The 21,904-nt window shown below is 36.6% G+C and overlaps 1 protein-coding gene and 1 long non-coding RNA gene across 2 annotated transcripts; both read left to right on the forward strand.

The window, feature by feature from the left end:
* On the forward strand, positions 5,870–18,183 carry LOC110265837. The gene is made up of 3 exons (XR_002352248.1): positions 5,870–6,648; positions 18,000–18,081; positions 18,126–18,183. It is a non-coding gene; the product is annotated as an uncharacterized LOC110265837 (long non-coding RNA).
* LOC110265279 lies at positions 21,023–21,559 on the forward strand. Its single transcript, XM_021108197.1, has one exon. The coding sequence runs from the start codon at positions 21,023–21,025 to the stop codon at positions 21,557–21,559; it is 537 nt and encodes a 178-aa protein (XP_020963856.1).

Consider the following 21,904-nt stretch of genomic DNA (forward strand, 5'->3'; position numbering starts at 1 on the left):
CAGATACATTAACAAGAGAATGGAGTTCGTCTACAACGCATTAGATCAAGAAATTCAAAAATATGAGCAAGAGCTCGAAAATTGCAAGCATTGTCAGCAAATAAGGACACAGATCCAATCCCTCAAGAAGGCCATCGAAGCAATGAAATCAACACAACAAGCAGAAACATCAGAGTTTAGCCAGCTAAGCATGGTGGACAAATCAGGTGAAGAAAAAATTTCAGAAAATAAAACAATTGCTGAAATCATTAAAAAATCCACCCAAGATAAAAAAATATTATGTAATTTATAATGGCCCCATGAAAGGAGTATATGATGCCTGGGAAAAAGCAGCACCATTCACACACCAGTCAAAGATAATTCATAAAGGAGGGTTCCTAACACTGGAAGAGGCAAAGAAATCCTTCAAGGAATATGAAGCTCTCCTTCCAGAGCAAACCCTAAAAAGAGCAGATAAAGCTCCAATTCAAACCCAGAGAACAGGGATAATAAGAAACATTCCTACAAGGGCTAAATCAAGGAAAAGAAAATAGTCTGTAGATCTAATCTCAGAGAAACCCTTAACATAGTCCTGAATTGGACTGAAGAAAAAAGGGCAATTTTGGGATATTATCCTGTTGCCAAAAACAGCTAACAAAGCTGGTTATATTTCCAGATGCTTCCCCATCTGACACCTATCAGTTTTTTCAGTATGGATTAATTGATACAATCTTAATTTTTAATGATCTAAAAATTATTAGTGAGTTTCCTGCAGGATTCGTTGATGCAGTAAAGAGATTTAAAAATATGATTGACAATGTAAATCCAAGGGATATATCCCTAAAATTTACAAACAGTCAACCTATTTTTAATGAAGAAGAAGAATGCTTGGTTCCAGCACACCAAGTAATATTCATGTCCGTCTTCCCAGGAAATTTTCAACTAATTGATCAAATTCAAGATTTAACAATTTACAGTCATGAAGGAAGGCTAGCCAGCACATTAGCAAGGGTCGTTGAAAGAACTCAAAAAATAACGAAGGAATCTCACACAAGGATTAATTATAAAAGTAGAAATACTCTGCTTGTGTCCAGTAAAAGAAATAAAATTGAAGAAAGAGAGATGAGACTCTTGGTAGAATTTGAATCAGCATTCTACAACTTATCTGGACTTTTAGAAAAGCTCCCTGAAGGGATAAAGAGGAATCTCTGCTATTTGATAAAAGACAGAGAAGACCACAAGTGCCAGCTATGTGCCTCAGAGTTATCTGAAGAAAGCAATAATGAAATGGAATCAACTCACATGATGAAGGAAGAAGACAATACATCTGACGGTCACATGATAAAAGAAGAGGACAGCACATCTGAAGCATCTCTCAACATTATTGCATAGTGACGTAAGCACTTAGGTCATAGAGCACCAACAATGTAGCTGGTGAAAGAGAACAAACAATGACGTAAGCAATGACGTCATAAGAAGGGTAAGGATGAGAATTGTCCATCAAACTTAACTATTATAAATAGGCTGCTTAGGCAATTGTAAAGGCATCAGACAATAGGAAGCAGGAGGCTAAGAGTACTCATATGCTAGGAGAGCAAGGAGGAAGCTGCCGAGGCGATTCTATAGTCTGAGGAAGAATCCCCTTAGGGAAAAATAGTTCTAAACTCCCCTCTGGAGTTAGTATCTACAATCTCCCCTCTGGAGATAAAAACCCCTTATGTAAAATATACTGAATAAATGAAATTTTTCTCCAGAAAGGTACATCTTCATTCTAGTCTTTCAATTATGAATTATTTAGAAAGTTTAGAATTAACAGAAGAATCTGATTATTATAAATTAACTGCTTTATTAGATAATGAAAAGCAGGCTGTTCTAAAAACAGAATTAAATCTCAAATCAAATGAAAATTTTAATAAACAAAATCTTTTAAAAGAAGTTTTTAACAGAAAAAATATAATATACTATGGAAAAATTCAACTTGAAGCTCCTATAAAAATAAAATCTGCCAATGGAGAACTTGAAATAGCTTTGATAAATAATGAAAAATTGAGTAAATAAATGAAACCCTAAATACTAAATTATGACAATAAATAAAGAAGAAATATATGTAACTTATCAAGATAAGAAACAAGAGCTCTTTGAAAGAGAAAATCGTTTGAATTATTTGTAGTTCTCTGAAATAAATTAAAGAGCATTTAAAGCTCTAAAAATAATCTATGACAAGTTAAAAAGAGAAGTTGAAGAGTTAGAAAAATTAATAGAATCTCTAGAAAAAAAGTGATGAAGCAATGATAGAATTTGCAGAAATTCTAAAATAAATAATGAAGCATACAAAAATTGAAAGACCAGAAAATAAAATAAAAAGAAAAAGAGCGAAAAAAATTAAAAAGTAATATAAAGGAGTATAAAAAGGAATTAAATAATCTTCAGATCGAAATTGATGACCTTATAATAAAAAGGATAGAAATAAGAATAAATATAAACAAGTTGGAGTTAAACTTAAAAAATTTATAAATGCCTGGAAAACCATATTATGACTTAAAAGAATTAAAGCTGTTAAAAGAAAAAATGGAGAATGAGGTTGAAAAATTAAAAAGATATTTAGAAACAACGGAAAGTGTAGAAATAAAAGAAGTTTTTGAAGATTTGAAAAAATATATTAAAGAAAAAGACAAACAGATAAAAGATTTTATAAACAATAATCCATGCAAAAAAGAATATTATAAACTAAAACAAGATTAAAAAACTATAAAAATAAAATCAGAATTATAAATACTAGTAATAATAGAAATTTTCAAATCTATACACATTATAAACATAAAAGAGTTAAAAATTTTTCAACATCTTCAAATTTATACACATTATAAACATAAAAGAGTTAAAATTGGTATCAGAGCCAAGTTAACGATTAAGGGTAACACTTTCTCTTTAAGCAACACTTTTAGTGATACGCTTTTAAACCAAATAAAAACAAAAATCTATAAATTTGTACCAAAATGCATCTGTACACTAGATGGACCCTTACAATAAATGCTCTTTATATAGATAGAAAAAGCAGAATATGTGAGCGAGATAAAATATTCTAACAAACTAAGTTAAATCCTAACAAATCTTGATATTCTCTTCTAGTTTGGACAAAATAATGATGAGATCGCAGTTCCACTGTTTTCTTACCTCTAATGTACTTAGAAAGTAAATGGAGTTGTACTCATCTATCTCCTAATAATAATTGAAGATGTGAGTGGCTTTCACCTATTATATTTACCTTAAACTGTGAAAGCTTATAGGGTCAAACCAATCTACAAGCACTTTGACCACAAAATTATACCTAGCCGTGGTAACCCTATGATACCTAATTTTATATGGACCACAGCAGTTGTAAGTAGAGGTGGTAAAACTAGCTAAATTTATTGGGTTAACTTGTTAAACTTGCTAAAAAGAAATAGCTCGGATTAAAATTTAAAACTCATTAAATAAAGAAAAAATTGCCAAACCTGCAAATTTTTGCAAGGGAAGGCGCACTGACTCGCCGGAGTAAAGGTTATTTTAAACGTTAAGTGGACTATCTCGTCGGTTCGCCAACCCGCCATAAAGTAGGGCGGACTAATATTTTGAGTTCATTTTATTTGGCGGAACGGACTGATATGTCCTTTTTTGGAGTAGACCTTAGGTAGCATTTGGTAGAGAGATAGAGATTGAAAGGCTGAGAGTGAGAGATAGAGACTGAAATAAATTTCAGTATTCTGTTTGGTGTAAAGTGAGAAACAGAAATTGAAACAAGAATGAAGCTCTAATTTAATTTGTACAAAGGGTAAAATTGGAATTAATTAATTGAAATGAGGGTATTTTAGATAAAAAATGTTATTAAAGTTTTAGTCTCCGTCTCTAAAAATTTCAATCTTCTGTGTTCCACTTTTTAGAGGTATTGAAATTTTGGGAATAGAGACAAATTTTAGTACCAATTTCTGAATCAATAAACATGATATCAAGTTTCAATCTCTCCGTCTCTGTCCCAGTACCTCAAAACAAACACTGCCTTAGCGATACGAGACGAGCTACTCACTTTGCCACCCTAGTAGTAAGATGTTAAACTTAAATCATGCATACTGTGATGTATTTATGATAGATTTTATGTAACGTTATTGATGAGCCAATGCTTATTAGTTCCCATAGTAAATTCCATTTAGAAAAATTAGTTAAACAAATTGTTTTTTAGAAATTAAAAGGTTGGAAATTTTATTTGTGTTTGATTTAGACATTTAAAAGAGAAGATTAAGAAAATAATTTGTATTTGGACGGGTCAAAATAAATTTACTTGAGACTAATTATCCCAAAACTAAGAATTATACTTTAGAATTCATTAAAGAGAAAATGATAGAGATGGGTGATGGAGTGCTCTTTTCATTTTTCTTTTGACACAACGGGTATTGAGGGTTTGATAATAAATTAAAAGGTTAACTATGATCTTAATTCTTAAGGTTTAAGTCGAAAACTTTATTTGTTTCTAATTTCTTTTTAACATTTGAATTTGTCCCTAATGTTGGATTTAAATTTAAAATTATTCTTCAGACAAAAAATATTGTTGTTAGTGTCTCTCTCTCCTTATCATAATTTTTTGCTTCTCATCATGACTAAAAGCTTTTTTCTTTCCTCTTCACTTTCTCCATCACTCTTCATTCTAGATTTCCTCAAGCTCTAACTACAACATCAACCATATAACTACTATCCTTTTGAAACTCAAGAAAATTAATTAAGTAAATTAAATGAACAAATTAATCAAAAAAAATTAACAAATCAATACTAAAAGGATCTAGTTCAACACAACAGTCAAACAACAGTAGTAGAGATGACAACGACAAAGGCAGAAGAAATCGTGTAGTGGCGACACCACCACCATCGCCTACTTTCTCTGCATCATCACATCTAACTCCTCTCTCCTTCACCTCGTCTCTCTCTAACCCATTAATCAAAGTAGTATAAGAAACCACATTGAGCCAATGCCCTGTACCCTACATGTCGAAGAATAGTATGTGAGCTTGTTGGGGTTGACCGAACCTACAAAAATAATTCATTAAGCGGTGATAGGTGACAATAGAGGGAATGAAGCCGTGGTTAGCTTGGATCAAAGAAAGGGTACAAGCCCAGGTTTGGTGGGGGTTTGAGAGGGGAGGAGGCGAGAGAGGAAAACGTCGGAGGTGCGGGGGTCAAGGAGGAAGTCAAAGGAAAGAAAGAGGGAGAAGGTGGTGTAGGCTTCATCAAAATAGTGGGCATCGCAGAGAGAGTGGATGATAGCGTCAAAGTTGCGATTATAGAAGGTTGCTAGAGGGGAAAGAACGAAGGGGGAAAGGCATGGGGTGGAGGAGATGCGGGAGGTTGGGATGGCAAGGAGGGAGAGGGAGGCACGGCCGGCAAGGTCAGACGAGGCTAGGAAGAGGATGGCGGTGAATTGATAGAAGTCAGGGAAGGGAGAGAGGAGGGTAGTGAATTTGGGAACTGATGGTGGTGAGTAGAAAGAAGAAGAAAGATATTTTTGTCCAAAAATTAGAGAAACGACAATTTTAAAACCAAGTTGGACTTTAAAGACGAGTATTCAAATACAAAAAAGGTCAAGGACGAATAAAATTTTCAGCTTAAACTTTAGAGACCAAAATCATACTTAATTCTAAATTAAAAAATTGGTTTGATTAACTTGGAGTTTTATCAAATTTATAAATAGACCTCTATATTATAAAGGTTTATAATTAAATTTTTGTTACAAAAATATTAAATGCACATAATTAAGTGAATCACATGAATATAGGACCAGAGTATTTTATTGAAGGCCAAATTACCTTTTTTTCTGTTCAAGCCAAAATACCAACATATATACGGAGAATATAGTAGCAAATTTGACTGATATAACAAAATCATGACACTAACTCTGCTATATAAATATATTAGAATTGTTTTTGATTTTTTTCAAGTCATCAGTTCTTGCTAATCTTGGTTTTGTTATATCTTGTACTCTTTATATAATGTAATGTCTCTCTTTAACTTAATGAAGGGAATTCACAAGTCACTCAATAATAATTTTGTTCTTCTGTGTGGTGTATCATTTTCATTCTCAATTTCATTTCATCACTTTTCAACTATTTCATCATGATAAAAGCACAATCTTGATTCCTTGATCTTAATTCAACCTTTTTTTTTCTCTTCTCCTTCCTTCTCTAACCTCTAATTTCATCTATCCTCTGAATCAACAATGGCCCTTATACCTTTATCCTCAAAAATCTCCTCTTTATCCAATTCCTGACAAGCTTAATGAAGACAACTTCGTTACTTTGCAACAGCCCGCTCTCTTCACAATCCAGAGTAAAAAAGTTTCAAGATCATCTTCTTCCCAACACATAACTTTCAAAGTTTGTTACTGATGCTAATAAAACTGCTGGCAAGGCTTCAGACAAACATCAAGAATGGCTTCTTCAAGATTATAATCTCAGTTCTTGGTTATTGTCTTCTATGGATGTTGCTTTCAAAAATCAAATGGTGTATTGTACCCTTGTTCATCAAATTTGGAATTGATTACAACAATATTTCATCTTTTTCAACAACACCAAGATGAGAAAATGCAAGGCACAGTTAAAGAATGTTAAGAAGATGAATTTGTCAGCTACATATTATCTTGCCAAGGTAAAAAAATTGGTTGATTCCCTATTTACCATAGGTCATACTATCAGTTATGAAGATCATATTAAAGTTATATGCGAAGGATTACCTGAAGAGTATTCTTGAGTGATTACTACAGTTCGTGCAAAACCTGAATTTTGCACGGTTGGTGAAGTAGAAGCTTTGCTCCTGTCACATGAAAAAATGCTGGAAAAATTCAAGCAAGCGACTATTGGTGCAGCACAGGCAAACTATACTCAATCTTTTTCTCAAAATTTTGCATACCCTAATCGTGATTTTGCTGGTAGAAGAGGACGTGGTGGCCGCAGTGCATGGAAACTTCAGAATCGTTCAAGGCCCATAGACACCATTGGTGCACGAAAATTACTTCACACTATGTAATTCCATACAACTAACCAGCAAGTGCACTGGGTCGTCCAAGTAATACCTTACGTGAGTAAGGGTCGAATCCCACGGAGATTGTTGGCTTGAAGCAAGCTATGGTTATCTTGTAACTCTTAGTCAGGATATAATATCAATAATAATTCTTAGTTTTAATTGTAAAAGTCAAGGGGCATAAAATAAATACTTGTTACTCAATAATGGAGAATATGTTGGGGTTTTGGAGATGCTTTGTCCTTTTTATTTCAGCTTTTCTCTTGTACTCCTCTCCACACACGCAAGGCTCCTTCCATAGCAAGCTGTATGTAAGGTGTCACCGTTGTCAATGGCTACTTCCCGTCCTCTCAGTGAAAATGGTATGCCGCTATCAATTCTAGCTTATACCACGAAGATTCTGATTAAGAAATCTAAGAGATACTCATTCAATCTGATGTAGAACGGATGTGGTTGTCAGGCACACGTTCATGGATTGAGGAAGGTGATGAGTGTCACGGATCATCACCTTCTTCATAGTGAAGCGCGAATGAACATCTTAGATAGGAACAAGCGTGTTTGAATGGAGAACAGAGATAATTGCATTAATTCATCAAGACGCTGCAGAGCTCCTCACCCCCAACAATGGAGTTTAGAGACTCATGCCATCAATGAGTATAAAGTTCAGATCTAAAAATGTCATGAGGTGCGAAATGGACCTCTAAAAGTTGTTTTTATACTAAACTAGTAACCTAGGTTTACAAAAAATGACTAAACTATGATAGATGGTGCAGAAATCCACTTCTGGCCCCACTTGGTGTGTGCTGGGGCTGAGACTTAAGCTTCTCACGTGCCTGGGCTGTTTTGGGCGTTCAACGCCAGGTTGTAACCTGTTTCTGGCGTTGAACTCCAACTTGTAACTTGTTTCTGGCGCTGGACGCCAGACTGCAACATGAAACTGGCGTTGAACGCCAGTTTACGTCATCTATCCTTGAGCAAAGTATGAACTATTATATATTGCTGGAAATCCCTGGATGTCTACTTTCCAACGCAATTGAGAGCATGCCATTTGGAGTTCTGTAGCTCCAGAAAATCCACTTTGAGTGCAGGGAGGTCAGAATCCAACAGCATCAGCAGTCCTTTTTCAGCCTGAATCAAATTTTTGCTCAGCTCCCTCAATTTCAGCCAGAAAAATACCTGAAATCACAGAAAAATACACAAACTCATAGTAAAGTCCAGAAATGTGATTTTTAATTAAAAACCAATAAAAATATACTAAAAACCAACTAAATCATACTAAAAACTAAGTAAAAACAATGCCAAAAAGCGTATAAATTATCCGCTCATCACAACACCAAACTTAAATTGTTGCTTGTCCCCAAGAAACAAAGTAGGATAAAAAGAAGAGAATATACAATGAATTCCAAAAATATCTATGAAGATCAGTGTTAATTAGATGAGCGGGGCTATTAGCTTTTTGCTTCTGAACAGTTTTGGCATCTCACTTTATCCTTTGAAGTTCAGAATGATTGGCATCTATAGGAACTCAGAATTTAGATAGTGTTATTGATTCTCCTAGTTTAGTATGTTGATTCTTGAACACAGCTACTTTATGAGTCTTGCCCGTGGCCCTAAGCACTCTGTTTTCCAGTATTACCACCGGATACATACATGCCACAGACATATAACTGGGTGAACCTTTTCAGATTGTGACTCAGCTTTGCTAAAGTCCCCAATTAGAGGTGTCCAGGGTTCTTAAGCACACTCTGTTTTTTGCTTTGGACCTCGACTTTAACCGCTCAGTCTCAAGTTTTCACTTAACACCTTCACGCCACAAGCACATGGTTAGGGACAACTTGGTTTAGCCGCTAAGGGTAGGATTTTATTCCTTTAGGCCCTCCTATCCACTGATGCTCAAAGCCTTGGATACTTTTTATTACCCTTGCCTTTTGGTTTTAAGGGCTATTGGCTTTTTGCTCTTGCCTTTTGGTTTAAAGAGCTTTTGGCTTTTTCTGCTTGCTTTTTCTTTTTCTTGCTCTCTTTTTTTTTCGCATTTTTTTTCTCTGCAAGCTTTGTTCTTCACTGCTTTTTCTTGCTTCAAGAACCATTTTTATGATTTTTCAGATTATCAAATAACATTTCTCCTTTTTCATCATTCTTTCAAGAGCCAACAATTTTAACATTCATAAACAACAAATTCAAAAGACATATGCACTGTTCAAGCATTCATTAAGAGAACAGAAAGTATTGCCACCACATCAAAATAATTAAACTATTTTAAAATTCGAAATTCATGTACTTCTTTTTCTTTTTCAGAAAATAATTTTCATTTAAGAAATGTGATGGATTCATAGGACATTTATATCTTTAAGACATAGACATTTAGATACTAGTGATCATATAGTAATGACACAAACATAATTAAACATGAAGCATAGTAAACGAAAAATAGGAAAATAAGAACAAGGAGATTAAGGAATGGGTCCACCTTAATGAGGGTGGCGTCTTCCTCTTCTTGAAGAACCAATGGTGCTCTTGAGCTCCTCTATGTCTCTTCCTTGCCTTTATTGCTCTTTCCTCATAGCTCTTTGATCTGCAGTCAATTGCTCTACCACTGAATTATGGAAAAACAAAAGCAATGCTTTTACCACACCAAACTTAAAAGGTTTGCTCGTCCTCGAGCAAAAGAAGAAAGAAGTGGAGAAGATGGAGTAGATGGAAGTGTGTGAATGGGTGGATTTGGGAGGGAAATGGTTTGAATTTGAATGGTGAGGTAGGTGGGGATCCTGTGGGGTCCACAGATCCAGTGGGGTCAAGGATTTAGCATCCCTGCTACAATTAGGCATACAAAAAATGCCCTTACTGTGCAATCCTGGCGTTTTACGCCAGACTGCTGCCTGTTTCTGGCGTTAAACGCCCAAATGTATCCTGTTTCTGGCATTTAACGCCAGACTGATGCTTGTTTCTGGCGTTAAACGCCAGCTTGGTGCTTGTTTCTGGCGTTAAACGCCAGACAGATGCTTGTTTCTGGTGTTTAAACGCCAGAATAATCTTCCTCCAGGGTGTGCTATTTTTCATTATGTTTTTTTTTTATTTTTCATTTGTTTTTGTGACTTCACATGATCATCAACCTAAAGAAAACATAAAATAGCCATGGAAAATAAATAGATATAATTAAATAACATTGGGTTGCCTCCCAACAAGCGCTTCTTTAATGTCAATAGCTTGACAGTGAGCTCTCATGGAGCCTCACAGATAATCAGAGCAAGGTTGGGACCTCCCAACACCAAATTTAGAGTTTGAATGTGGGGGTTCAACACCAAACTTAGAGTTTGGTTGTGGCCTCCCAACACCAAACTTAGAGTTTGACTGTGGGGGCTTTGGTTGACTCTGCAGTGAGAGAAGCTTTTCATGCTTCCTCTCCATGGTTACAGAAGGAGAACCTTGTGTCTTATAGTTTGCAATGTCTGCAAACCACAGAGCTTCCTGAATAGCAAACAATTGTTCATCCGGAAAGGTTTCAGAGATCTCAGTAGGAGGGAGGGATGCTCCTGCTACTGGTTCTATCCGGGACAGGTGATCAGCTACTTGATTCTCTGTCTCTTTTCTGTTTCTTATTTTTATATCAAACTTTTGCAGAAGCAACACCCATCTTATGAGTTTGGGCATTGAATCCTGCTTTGTGAGTAGATATTTAAGAGTAGTATGGTCAGTGTACACAATCATTTTTTATCCTACTAAGTAGGATCTAAACTTATCAATGGCATAAACGCAGGAGCTGAATGAGTCTCCAAATACTGAAAAGTCATCCATGAAGACTTCCAGAAACTTCTCTACCATATCAGAGAAGATGGAGAGCATGCACCTCTGAAAGGTTGCAGGTGCATTACACAGACCAAAAGGCATCCTTCTGTAGGCAAACACTCCAGAAGGACATGTGAATGCTGTTTTCTCTTGGTCCTGAAGATCTACTGTAATTTGGTTGTAACCTGAATAGCCATCCAAAAAGCAGTAATATTCATGACCTGCTAGTCTCTCTAGCATCTGGTCTATGAATGGTAAAGGAAAATGATCCTTCCTGGTGGCTGTATTGAGCCTTCTGTAGTCAATATACATACGCCACCCTGTAACTGTTCTTGTAGGAACCAGTTCATTCTTTTCATTATGAACCACTGTCATTCTTCCCTTCTTAGAGACAACATAGACAGGGCTCACCCAGGGGCTATCAGAAATAGGATAGATAATCCCAGCCTCTAGTAACTTAGTGACCTCTTTCTGCGCCACCTCCTTCATGGCGAGTCAGTAGGGAAGGCAAATGGCCCAACCTTGACAATCATGTCCTCAATTATGCCTGATGGGTATTTAATGGAGCTATCAGCAAGTTGTAGACAGATCCGGGTTGGTTTGACCTCTTCAGTCAAGCCAAGCTTTCTGATAGTGGATGCAGGGATTAGGTTGATGCTTGCCCCAAGATCACATAGAGCTGTCTTGGTGCATTTACCCTCTAATATGCATGGTATCATAAAGCTCCCGGGATCTTTAAGCTTTTCTGGGAAGCTTTTCAGAATGACTGCACTGCATTCTTCAGTGAGGAGAACTCTTTCAATTTCTCTCCAATCCTTCTTATGACTCAAGATATCTTTCATGTTTTGGCATAAGAGGGTATTTGCTCAAGTGCCTCTGCAAACGGAATCTTTATTTCAAGAGTCCTGAGATAGTCTGCAAAGCGGGCAAATTGCTTATCCTGCTCCTCTTTGCGGAATTTTTGAGGATAAGGCATCTTGGCTTTGTATTCCTCAACCTTAGTTGCTGCAGGTTTATTTCCTACAGAGGTAGGTTGAGAAGCCTTCTTGAGGGATTTGTTATCAGCACTTGCAGGTGTCTGATCCCTCACTGGCATTTGTAAGCCAGGGTTGGAAGCTGGAGTGGCGTTGGACGCCAACTCCTTACTTGTTCCTGGCGTTTGAACGCCAGAACTGAGCTTCCATTGGGCGTTTGACGCCAACTCCTTACCTGTTTCTGGCGTTTGAACGCCAAAGTTATTCCTCTCTGGGCTCTTACTGTCCTCAGAGGGATTTTGGATAGCCGGTTGTTCATTTCTTGGCTTCCTACTGCCTTGAAGTGAGGTATTTAATGTTTTTCCACTTCTTAATTGAACTGCTTGGCACTCTTCTGTTATTTGTTTTGATAACTGCTGTTCTGTTTGCTTCAACTGTACTTCCATATTTAGATTAGCCATTCTTGTGTCTTGTAGTATCTCCTTGAATTCGGCCAGCTGTTTTGTTAGAAAGTCTAATTGCTGATTGAATTCTGTAATTTGTTCTGCAGGACTGAGTTCAGCAGTTACTGTTTTAGCCTCTTCTTTCATGGAAGATTCACTGCTTAGGTGCAGATGTTGATTTCTGGCAACTATATCAATGAGCTCTTGAGCTTCTTCAATTATTTTTCTCATATGTATAGATCCACCAGCTGAGTGGTCTAGAGAAATCTGAGCTTTCTCTGTAAGCCCATAATAGAAGATGTCTAACTGCACCAATTCTAAAAATATTTCAGAGGAGCATTTTCTTAGCATCTCTCTGTATCTCTCCCAGGCATCATAAAGAGATTCATTATCTCCTTGTTTAAAGCCTTGGATGTCCAGCCTTAGCTGTGTCATCCATTTTGGAGGGAAGTATTGATTCAGAAATTTTTCTGTCAGCTGTTTCCATGTCCTTATGCTAGCTTTAGGTTGGTTATTTAACCACCTCTTAGCTTGATCTTTTACAGCAAATAGAAACAGTAATAATCTGTAGACATCCTGATCTACTTCCTTATCATGTACTGTGTCAGCAATTTGTAAAAACTGTGCCAGAAACTCTGTAGGTTCTTCCTGTGGAAGACTGGAATACTGGTAACTCTGCTGCACCATGATAATGAGCTGAGGATTCAACTTAAAGCTACTGACTCCGATAGAGGGTATACAGATACTACTCCCATATGAAGCAGTAGTGGGGTTAGCATATGACCCCAGAGTCCTTCTGGACTGTTCATTTCCACTTATGTCCATGATGGAAAAAGGGAGATGATGCGGATTGCAAATTAAATTTTTTTTTTTGAAAATCGAAATTAAAATAAAATAAAATAAATGAAAAATTGAGTATAATTTCGAAAATTAGAAGAAAAAGAAATAAAAGAAAATTAAAAACTAAATTAATTAATTAAAAAGATGTGGGTGAGGATTTTCGAAAAATGAAGAGAGAGAAAGTAGTTAGGAAGTTTTGAAATTTAAATTTTAAATGTGAAAGTTAAATTTTGAATTTTGAAAAAGTCAATAATATCAGATAAGGATTTGAAAGAGATTTAAATTTTGAAAAAATTTGATTTTTTTGAAATTTTAAAACTAAGATAAGATGAAACAAAAAGTTTTAAAATAAAAATCTGAATTTTTAAGGGAAAATTTCGAAAATTACTTAAAATAAAGGGAAAAGATATTTTTGAATTTAATGGAAAGCACAAGTAAAACAAGAAAAGACACAGAACAAGAAAAACCAAAGATCAAACAAGAAAAATAAACAAGAACAACTTGAAAATCAAGGAAGAATAAGAACACAAATTCAAAAATTTAAGAGAAAAAGATAAGAATGCAGTTGACACCAAACTTAAAACATGACACTAAACTCACAAAAAAATTAAAAATTAATAAAGAAAAATAATATTTTTGAAGATTTTTTTTTTTGAAAATAAATTAAAGGACTCAGATTTGATGACTCTATAGCAACAAAATAAATGATTCCTAATCTAAGCAACAAAATAAACCTTTAGTTGTTCAAACTCGAACAATTCCCGGCAACGGCGCCAAAAACTTGGTGCACGAAAATTACTTCACACTATGTAATTCCGCACAACTAACCAGCAAGTGCACTGGGTCGTCCAAGTAATACCTTACGTGAGTAAGGGTCGAATCCCACGGAGATTGTTGGCTTGAAACAAGCTATGGTTATCTTGTAACTCTTAGTCAGGATATAATATCAATAATAATTCTTAGTTTTAATTGTAAAAGTCAAGGGGCATAAAATAAATACTTGTTACTCAATAATGGAGAATATGTTGGGGTTTTGGAGATACTTTGTCCCTTTTATTTTAGCTTTTCTCTTGTACTCCTCTCCACACACGCAAGGCTCCCTCCATGGCAAGCTGTATGTAAGGTGTCACCGTTGTCAATGGCTACTTCCCGTCCTCTCAGTGAAAATGGTCCAAATGCTCTGTCACAGCACGGCTAATCAGTTCATGGATTGAGGAAGGTGATGAGTGTCACGGATCATCACCTTCTTCATAGTGAAGCGCGAATGAACATCTTAGATAGGAACAAGCGTGTTTAAATGGAGAACAGAGATAATTGCGTTAATTCATCAAGACGCTGCAGATCTCCTCACCCCCAGCAATGGAGTTTAGAGACTCATGCTGTCAAAGAGTACAAAGTTCAGATCTAAAAATGTCATGAGGTGCGAAGTTGACCTCTAAAAGTTGTTTTTATACTAAACTAGTAACCTAGGTTTACAGAAAATGACTAAACTATGATAGATGGTGCAGAAATCCACTTCTGGGGCCCACTTGGTGTGTGCTGGGGCTGAGACTTAAGCTTCTCACGTGCCTGGGCTGTTTTGGGCGTTCAACGCCAGGTTGTAACCTGTTTCTGGCGTTGAACTCCAACTTGTAACTTGTTTCTGGCGCTGGACGCCAGACTGCAATATGGAACTGGCGTTGAACGCCAGTTTACGTCATTTATCCTTGAGCAAAGTATGAACTATTATATATTGCTGGAAATCTCTGGATGTCTACTTTCCAACGCAATTGAGAGCGCGCCATTTGGAGTTCTGTAGCTCCAGAAAATCCACTTTGAGTGCAGGGAGGTCAGAATCCAACAGCATCAGCAGTCCCTTTTCAGCCTGAATCAGATTTTTGCTCAGCTCCCTCAATTTCAGCCAGAAAATACCTGAAATCACAGAAAAATACACAAACTCATAGTAAAGTCCAGAAATTTGATTTTTAATTAAAAACCAATAAAAATATACTAAAAACCAACTAAATCATACTAAAAACTAAGTAAAAACAATGCCAAAAAGCGTATAAATTATCCGCTCATCAACCATCTCCAACAACTCAATCCTTATCCTCATCACAAATGCAGCATCCACCTCCTCCTTCTCCTTCCTTTCATCAATCTACACCAAGATTATATCTAGCCATTCCGTCTACCATTCTTGATTCTGCATGGTATCCTGATTCAGGTGCCTCCCATCATCTTACACATAATGCCTCCAATCTTGTGTCTACTGCTGATTATACAGGTTCTGAGCAAATTTATGTTGCAAATGGTGCATATATTCCTATATCTAAATTGGGAAATTCTGTCTTATTTGATAAAAATACAAAAAGAACTTTTGCTCTTAAGAATCTTTTGCATATTCTTCAAATTGCCAAGAATCTTCTTAGTGTGTCAAAGTTCTGTCTTGATAATAATGTTTATTTTGAATTTCACTGTTTTGTGAAGTCATAGAACACCTAACAAACTCTTCTTCAAGAATTGCTTAGACATGGGTTATACGTTTTTGATACTCTTACGTCTGTTGGACTTAATTCTTTTCATCATTTACCACATGCATATTTTTCTGGTTTCACTGTTAATAATATAATTTGACATCTAAAATTAGGCCATGCATCCAATCCAATTGTTAAGAATGTAATGCAACAATGTAATATCTTTTCTGATCATATTTCTAATAAAAACAATGATTCCATTGTGTGTGAAACTTATTGTTTAGCCAAAATGCATTCTTTTCCCTTTCTTGCATTTACTACTATTTATTCCCATCCTCTTGAATTAGTCTTTATTGACATATAGGGCTTGTCCCAACTATTTCTCGTTCTGGATACAGGTATTATATTAGTTTAGTTGATGCTTATTCATGATACACTTGCTTATATTTATTGCAATCTAAGTCATAAGTTCCACAAATTCTGATTCAGTATAAAAATTTAATGGAGAATCAAACTGGATGTAGGTTAAAAGAAATTCAGGTAGATAATGCAAAAGAATTTATATATAATGTTGTTAAGAATTTTCTTCAAGAAAATGACATCATTCATAGACTTGCCTATCCTTACACACACCAATAACAAGGTGTGGTAAAAAGGAAACACAAGCATGTCAAAGAAAGTGGATTTGGTTCTATTAGCTAGTGCTGGCATGCCTGAGACCTTTTGGGAGGATGCATTTTTCACTGTCATTTTTTTAATCAATAGATTACCAACCCCAACTCTAAAAATGAAATTCCCTTATAAAGTTCTTTTGGGCTATCAACCAGATTATTCAATATTAAGGATCTTTGGTTGTGCTTGTTTTCCACATACAAGGCCATACAATTCTCATAAATTGGATTTTAGATTTGAAAAATATTTATTTCTTGGTTATGCACCTCAATCTAAAGGTTTTAAGTGTCTTAGCAAAACTGGAATGATATATGTTGCTAGAAATGTTGTATTGATGAGTTTGTGTTTCCTTATTCTGCTATGTTTGCAGATTCTATTTCTTCTAAGTTTGATTTTAATTCTACCTCTTCATCCATTTCTTTTCTTCCATCAATTCTCACCTCTTCTTCAAACTCTACAAGTAATTTTAACAATACCATCTTTCATACCATTGCCAATACTAGCATCGATTCCTACACTAATCACCACTTCACCTACTCCCCGTAATACTAATGTTACTGACCTAATGAAACCACTCACCCTTCAAGCATTATTTCTATTTCTGGTACTGAAGCTCCATTATCTCTTTCACCTCAAATTTCTTCTTCTATTAATACACATCCAATGGCTACCCGATCAAGAACTGGTCACTCTAACCTAAGCAACTCAATGTCTCCATTACAACTATTGATCTTGTGCAAAATACTCCTATCACTATTAAATATGTACTTACTTCTCCTTATTGGCTTCAAGCAATGAGAGAAGAATTTAATTCTCTATTCAAACAAAACACTTAGCAACTAGTTCATTCTCCACCTAATGCTACTGGTATTGGTAGCAGATGGGGTTTTGCCATCAAGAGAGCACCCGATAATAGTATATTAAAGTATAAGGCACGTTTGGTTGCCAAGGGATGTCACTAACAAAAGGGAGTTGATTATTCACAAATGTTTAGTCCTGTGATAAAGCCTGCCACAATTCGAATAGTTTTGTCTATTGCTTTGTCAAAAGGGTGGATTTTAAAGCAATTCGATTTCAATAATGCCTTTTTGAATGGTGATTTAGAAGAAACGGTATACATGTCACAACCCTCAGGCTTCTCTTCATCAGATTCTTCTCTTGTGTGTAATAGAGCCATTTTTGGGCTCAAACAGGCTCCTAGAGCTTGGTACAATAAACTCTCCTCTACTCTTTCTAAGTTTGGTTTTGTAAGTATAAAATATGACCCTTCTTTATTTACAAAATTTGATTCTAATTTAACGATTTATATCTTAGCTTGTTGATGATATCTTGATAACTAGAGATAATACTTCTGCAATTACTACCTTAATTACTCAATTTAATTCTATTTTTTCTCTAAAAGATTTAGGTAGCATCAGCTATTTCCTTAGTCTTGAATTCAATAGACTTTCAACTCATCATTTACACATCATACAGTTAAAGTATGTTAGAGACCTTTTGAAAAAAGCTAGAATGTCCAATTGCAAGCCAGTACCCACTCCTATGATCAGCAGCATCCAACTAACTTCTCAAGGATCAGAAGTTTCTGAAAATCCTACATTTTATAGGTCCCTAATTGGGGGACTGCAATATGCAATCTTAACTCATTTTGAGATTGTATTTTCGGTTAATAGGATGAGTCAATTTCCTCAAAATCTTCTTCAATCACATTAGAATGCATTAAAATGTATTCTTAGATATCTTGCTGGATGCATTGATCATAGTTTACATTTTACAAAAAAAAATTGATTTCAGGATTTTAGTTTTTGCAGACTCAGATTGTGCTAGTGACTTGGACGATCACCGATCAACCAGTGGATACTATCTCTACCTTGGTTGCAACCTGATTATCTAGTCAAGCCGCAAACAAACCACTGTTAGTCGTTCCTCGACAAAAGCAGAGTTTAGATGCTTGGCGGATGCTACAGCAGATACAGTTTAGTTGAATAATCTTCTCCATGAGCTTAGGCTGCCTCCAACTATTTACTGCGACAACCTTAGTGCAATCTTTCTTGCCGCCAATCTTATCCTTCATAGCCGATCAAAACACTTTGAAGTTGATCTACATTTTGTTCGGGATCTTGTGAACAAGAAGCAATTGTTTGTGATTCACATCTCCTCTCATACTCAAGTTGCTGACCTTTTGACAAAGCCTTTATCAACAACATCCTTTGAGCTTTTTCAATCCAAACTCAGAGTGTGTAATCCTAGGACTCTGAGTTTGCCAGGGGAGAGAGGTTTGGAGAATATAGTAGCAAACTTAATTGATATAACAGAATCATGACATTAGCTCTGCTATATAAATATATTGGAACTGTTTATTTTTTTCAAGTCATCAGTTCTTACTAATCTTGGTTCTATTATAGCTTGTACTTTCTATATAATGTAATGTCTTTTTCTAGTTTAATGAAGGAAATTCACAATTTATTTTACAATAATTCTATTCTTCTATGGTGTATCATTTTTATTCTCAGTTTTATTTCATCACTTTCTAACTATTCTATCAATATATAATAATTTATCATTGATGGAGTGATAATATATAATGGTGGTGGAGGCATCAGTCTCTCTTGTGGAAATTGTTCGGAGTTCCTAGAACGGGAGAGAGGGAAGGAGATAGCTTCGAAATTAGACCCAACAGCAGATGAAAAGATAAAAGATATGGCTAATGAAGAGACATCTTTGGGGGCTGATGTTGAGTCCAAAATAGAGATAGAGCGACGGAGGGAGAAAGAGGATGACAGGTTAATGAAGGAAGAACAGATGATGAAGGAAAATGAGGAAACTTGGGCATTGGCAGTGGAGTCGGGTGCTGTTTTGTACGATGAAGAAGAGGATATTATGGGGATTTTGCAAGCTCAGAATGAAGAAATAGCAGCAAAGAAAAAGATGGCAAAACAAAAGAAAAAGCAAGAAGGAGTCGTCCGAAGAACCGTAATAAGGTGAGTAAAAATTTGTTTAAAAGAGTGTTAGCTGCTGGAATATTCGGGGGTTGAGAAGGGATGGAAAATTGAGTATATGGTAAAATCGTTGAAAAAAATTATAAATTGAACATGTAAGGTCTGCTTGAAACAAATAGGAAGGTGATCACTAAATTTGATGTTGCACAAATTTGGGGTAATAATACGGTGGGATGGGAGTATGTGGAGTCTACAGGGATTCAGGGGGTTATTGTTAATTTGGGATGATGTGATGTTTAAAGCTAGTAATTGTTATAAAAGGGAGATGTGGTTATGCGTGGAAGGAGTGTTAACGAAGAACAACTTTAAGTGTGCTTATTGTCTGGTTTATGGGGCGCATGGGAGAAAGGAGAAGCGGGTGCTGTGGGAGGAGTTGAGTTATATTATGGGTTTGTGTCAGGTTTCTTTCTGCTTATTGGGGGACTTTAATGAGATATTGCAAGTCGAAGATCGCAAAGAGGGGACTGGTCTACCGGCGTTAGCGGAAGAGTTCAAAAGTTGGGTACATGATATGTTGTTGATGGACCTACCTCTTATTGATAGGAAGTTCACGTGATTTAGGGGTTGATCTTGTAGTCGGATTGACAAGGTTTTGGTCAATATAGAGTGGACTGAAAAATTCCCTGATATGCGGCTAAAAGTAGGACCAAGAGGACTGTCAGATCATTGCCCGTTGATTGTGGAACTTACAAGAATAAGAGGGGGCCCTAGACCTTTCAAAAATCTGGATTCCTAGTTTACGCATGAAGATTTTCTGAGGATGGTCAAAAATGAATGGAGAAATTTGGCAGATGCTCAGTTCACATGTAAGCTGAAAGCCTTGACGGTACCTTTGCAAAAATGGCACAAGGATAATTTTGGCGACATGGATAAGAGACTGATGATGTTTAAGGAGGAGATTAAGAGGCTTGACAATATGGTTAGTGATGGAATTTATGATGGTACGATGGAGGCTAGAAGGAAGGCGTTGGTGAGCTTTTGTGAAAAAGTGGTATGTTAGGAAACAGATCCGCTGGAAGCAGATGTCTCGGTCCCAACATGCTAGGAACACGGATAAGAATACTAGATACTTTCATAACATCGCCTCGGTTAGAAGAAGGAATAACAGGATTGACGCTCTGATGATTAGCGGACGGTTAGTGAGGAATCAGGCAAGAATTAAGGTTGTAATTAGGGGGTTTTATAAGGATCTGTATCGGTAGGAATATGCTCCGAGGATTGGTGTTCGAGATGGTTTGGTGAAGAAGATTGATGGAGTTGAGGCGGAAGCTTTAGAGGTTTTGCCGTCTATGGAGGAAATTAGGAAGGCAGTTTGGGATTGTGAATATTCTAAGGCTCTAGGTAGTGATGGGTACAATATGAACTTCATCAAACAATGCTGGGAGGATATTGGTCAGGAGTTCACTGCAGCGGTGATGGGGTTCTTCCAAAGTGCTAAGCTTCCAACCGATGCGAATGTCACGTGGGTAATGCTAGCTCCGAAATTTGTGGGTGCCAAGGAGATCAAGGATTTTCAGCCGATTAGTATAGTGGGGTGTGTGTATAAGGTGATTTCGAAGGTTTTGGTGAGAAGGATGAGGTCAGTCATGCCAGAATTGGTAGGAGAGACACAGAGTGTTTTTGTGAAGGAGAGAAAAATTCATGATGGTGCCCTCATTGCCTGTGAGATGGTTCAATGGCTCAAGACGCGAAGAAAGAAGGTGGCAATTATCAAGCTAGATTTCCAAAAAGCATATGATAGAGTCAGATGGGGTTTTGTGGATATTGTGCTACAGAAGATGGGATTCAGCCAAAGATGAAGAAATTGGGTGAAGGAGTGTGTCAGTACGGCCACTATGTCGGTCCTGGTGAATGGGTCCCCATCCAAGTCGTTCAAAATGGAGAGGGGCTTAAGACAAGGAGATCCTCTCTCATCTCTTCTGTTTGTACTTGTGGTCGATGTTTTGCATAGGATGTTGGGAGAAGCCGTAAGGAATGGGCGCATTGATCCGCTGCTGGTCGGGAGAGATCATATTGAACTGTCACATCTCCAATTTTCAAATGATACTATTTTGTTTTGTCCTCCAGAGATAGAGACTATTGTGAATTATAATAGGCTGTTGCAGTGTTTTGAGCTGATGTCGGGTCTGAGCATCAATTTTGATAAGTTGAATCTAATATCAATGAATTGTGAGAAGGAGTGGGTGGATCATGTGTGTGGCCTACTGGGGTGCAAGCAAGCTGTCTTACCTGCTAGATGCCTCGAGATTTCTTTAGAAGCAAATCCGCGCTTGGTGAAGACTTGGAAACTGATCATAGATAAGGTGGAAGAGAAGCTCAACTTATGGAAACCAAAGGTTCTAAACAAAGCAGAGGAGATTTATGTGGTGTAAGGAGGACGGTAATTATGGTATATCTCTTGTTAAGTGGGAGGTGGTTCAGGCACCGAAAAAGGCTAGGGGTTTGGGAGTCCGGGATGTAGTGCTCAGGAAGACAGCTCTTCTGTTTAAGTGGTGGTGGCGGTTTTCAAAGGAGGATTGTCCACTGTGGAAGAAGATTGTTTGCTCTTGTAACAACTTGAACCCTAATGTGATGCTAGCGAATCAGACTTTACCTTTAAAAGGGGGTCGTGCAAAGACATCTGTCAATTAAATATAAAAGAACAACAGGTGAAAGAAAAAATTTTGAGTGGGCTGGCGATGGAAGTAGGGAATGGAAGAAGAACTCGTTTTTAGGAA

The sequence above is a fragment of the Arachis ipaensis genome, chromosome B08, assembly GCF_000816755.2.
Source record: "Arachis ipaensis cultivar K30076 chromosome B08, Araip1.1, whole genome shotgun sequence".
In the NCBI taxonomy this organism is placed as follows: domain Eukaryota; kingdom Viridiplantae; phylum Streptophyta; class Magnoliopsida; order Fabales; family Fabaceae; genus Arachis; species Arachis ipaensis.

Bases quoted from the DNA above. Each gene is read 5' to 3' on its own strand.
- LOC110265279 (XM_021108197.1), top strand. From the start codon at position 21,023: ATGTCGGTCCTGGTGAATGGGTCCCCATCCAAGTCGTTCAAAATGGAG.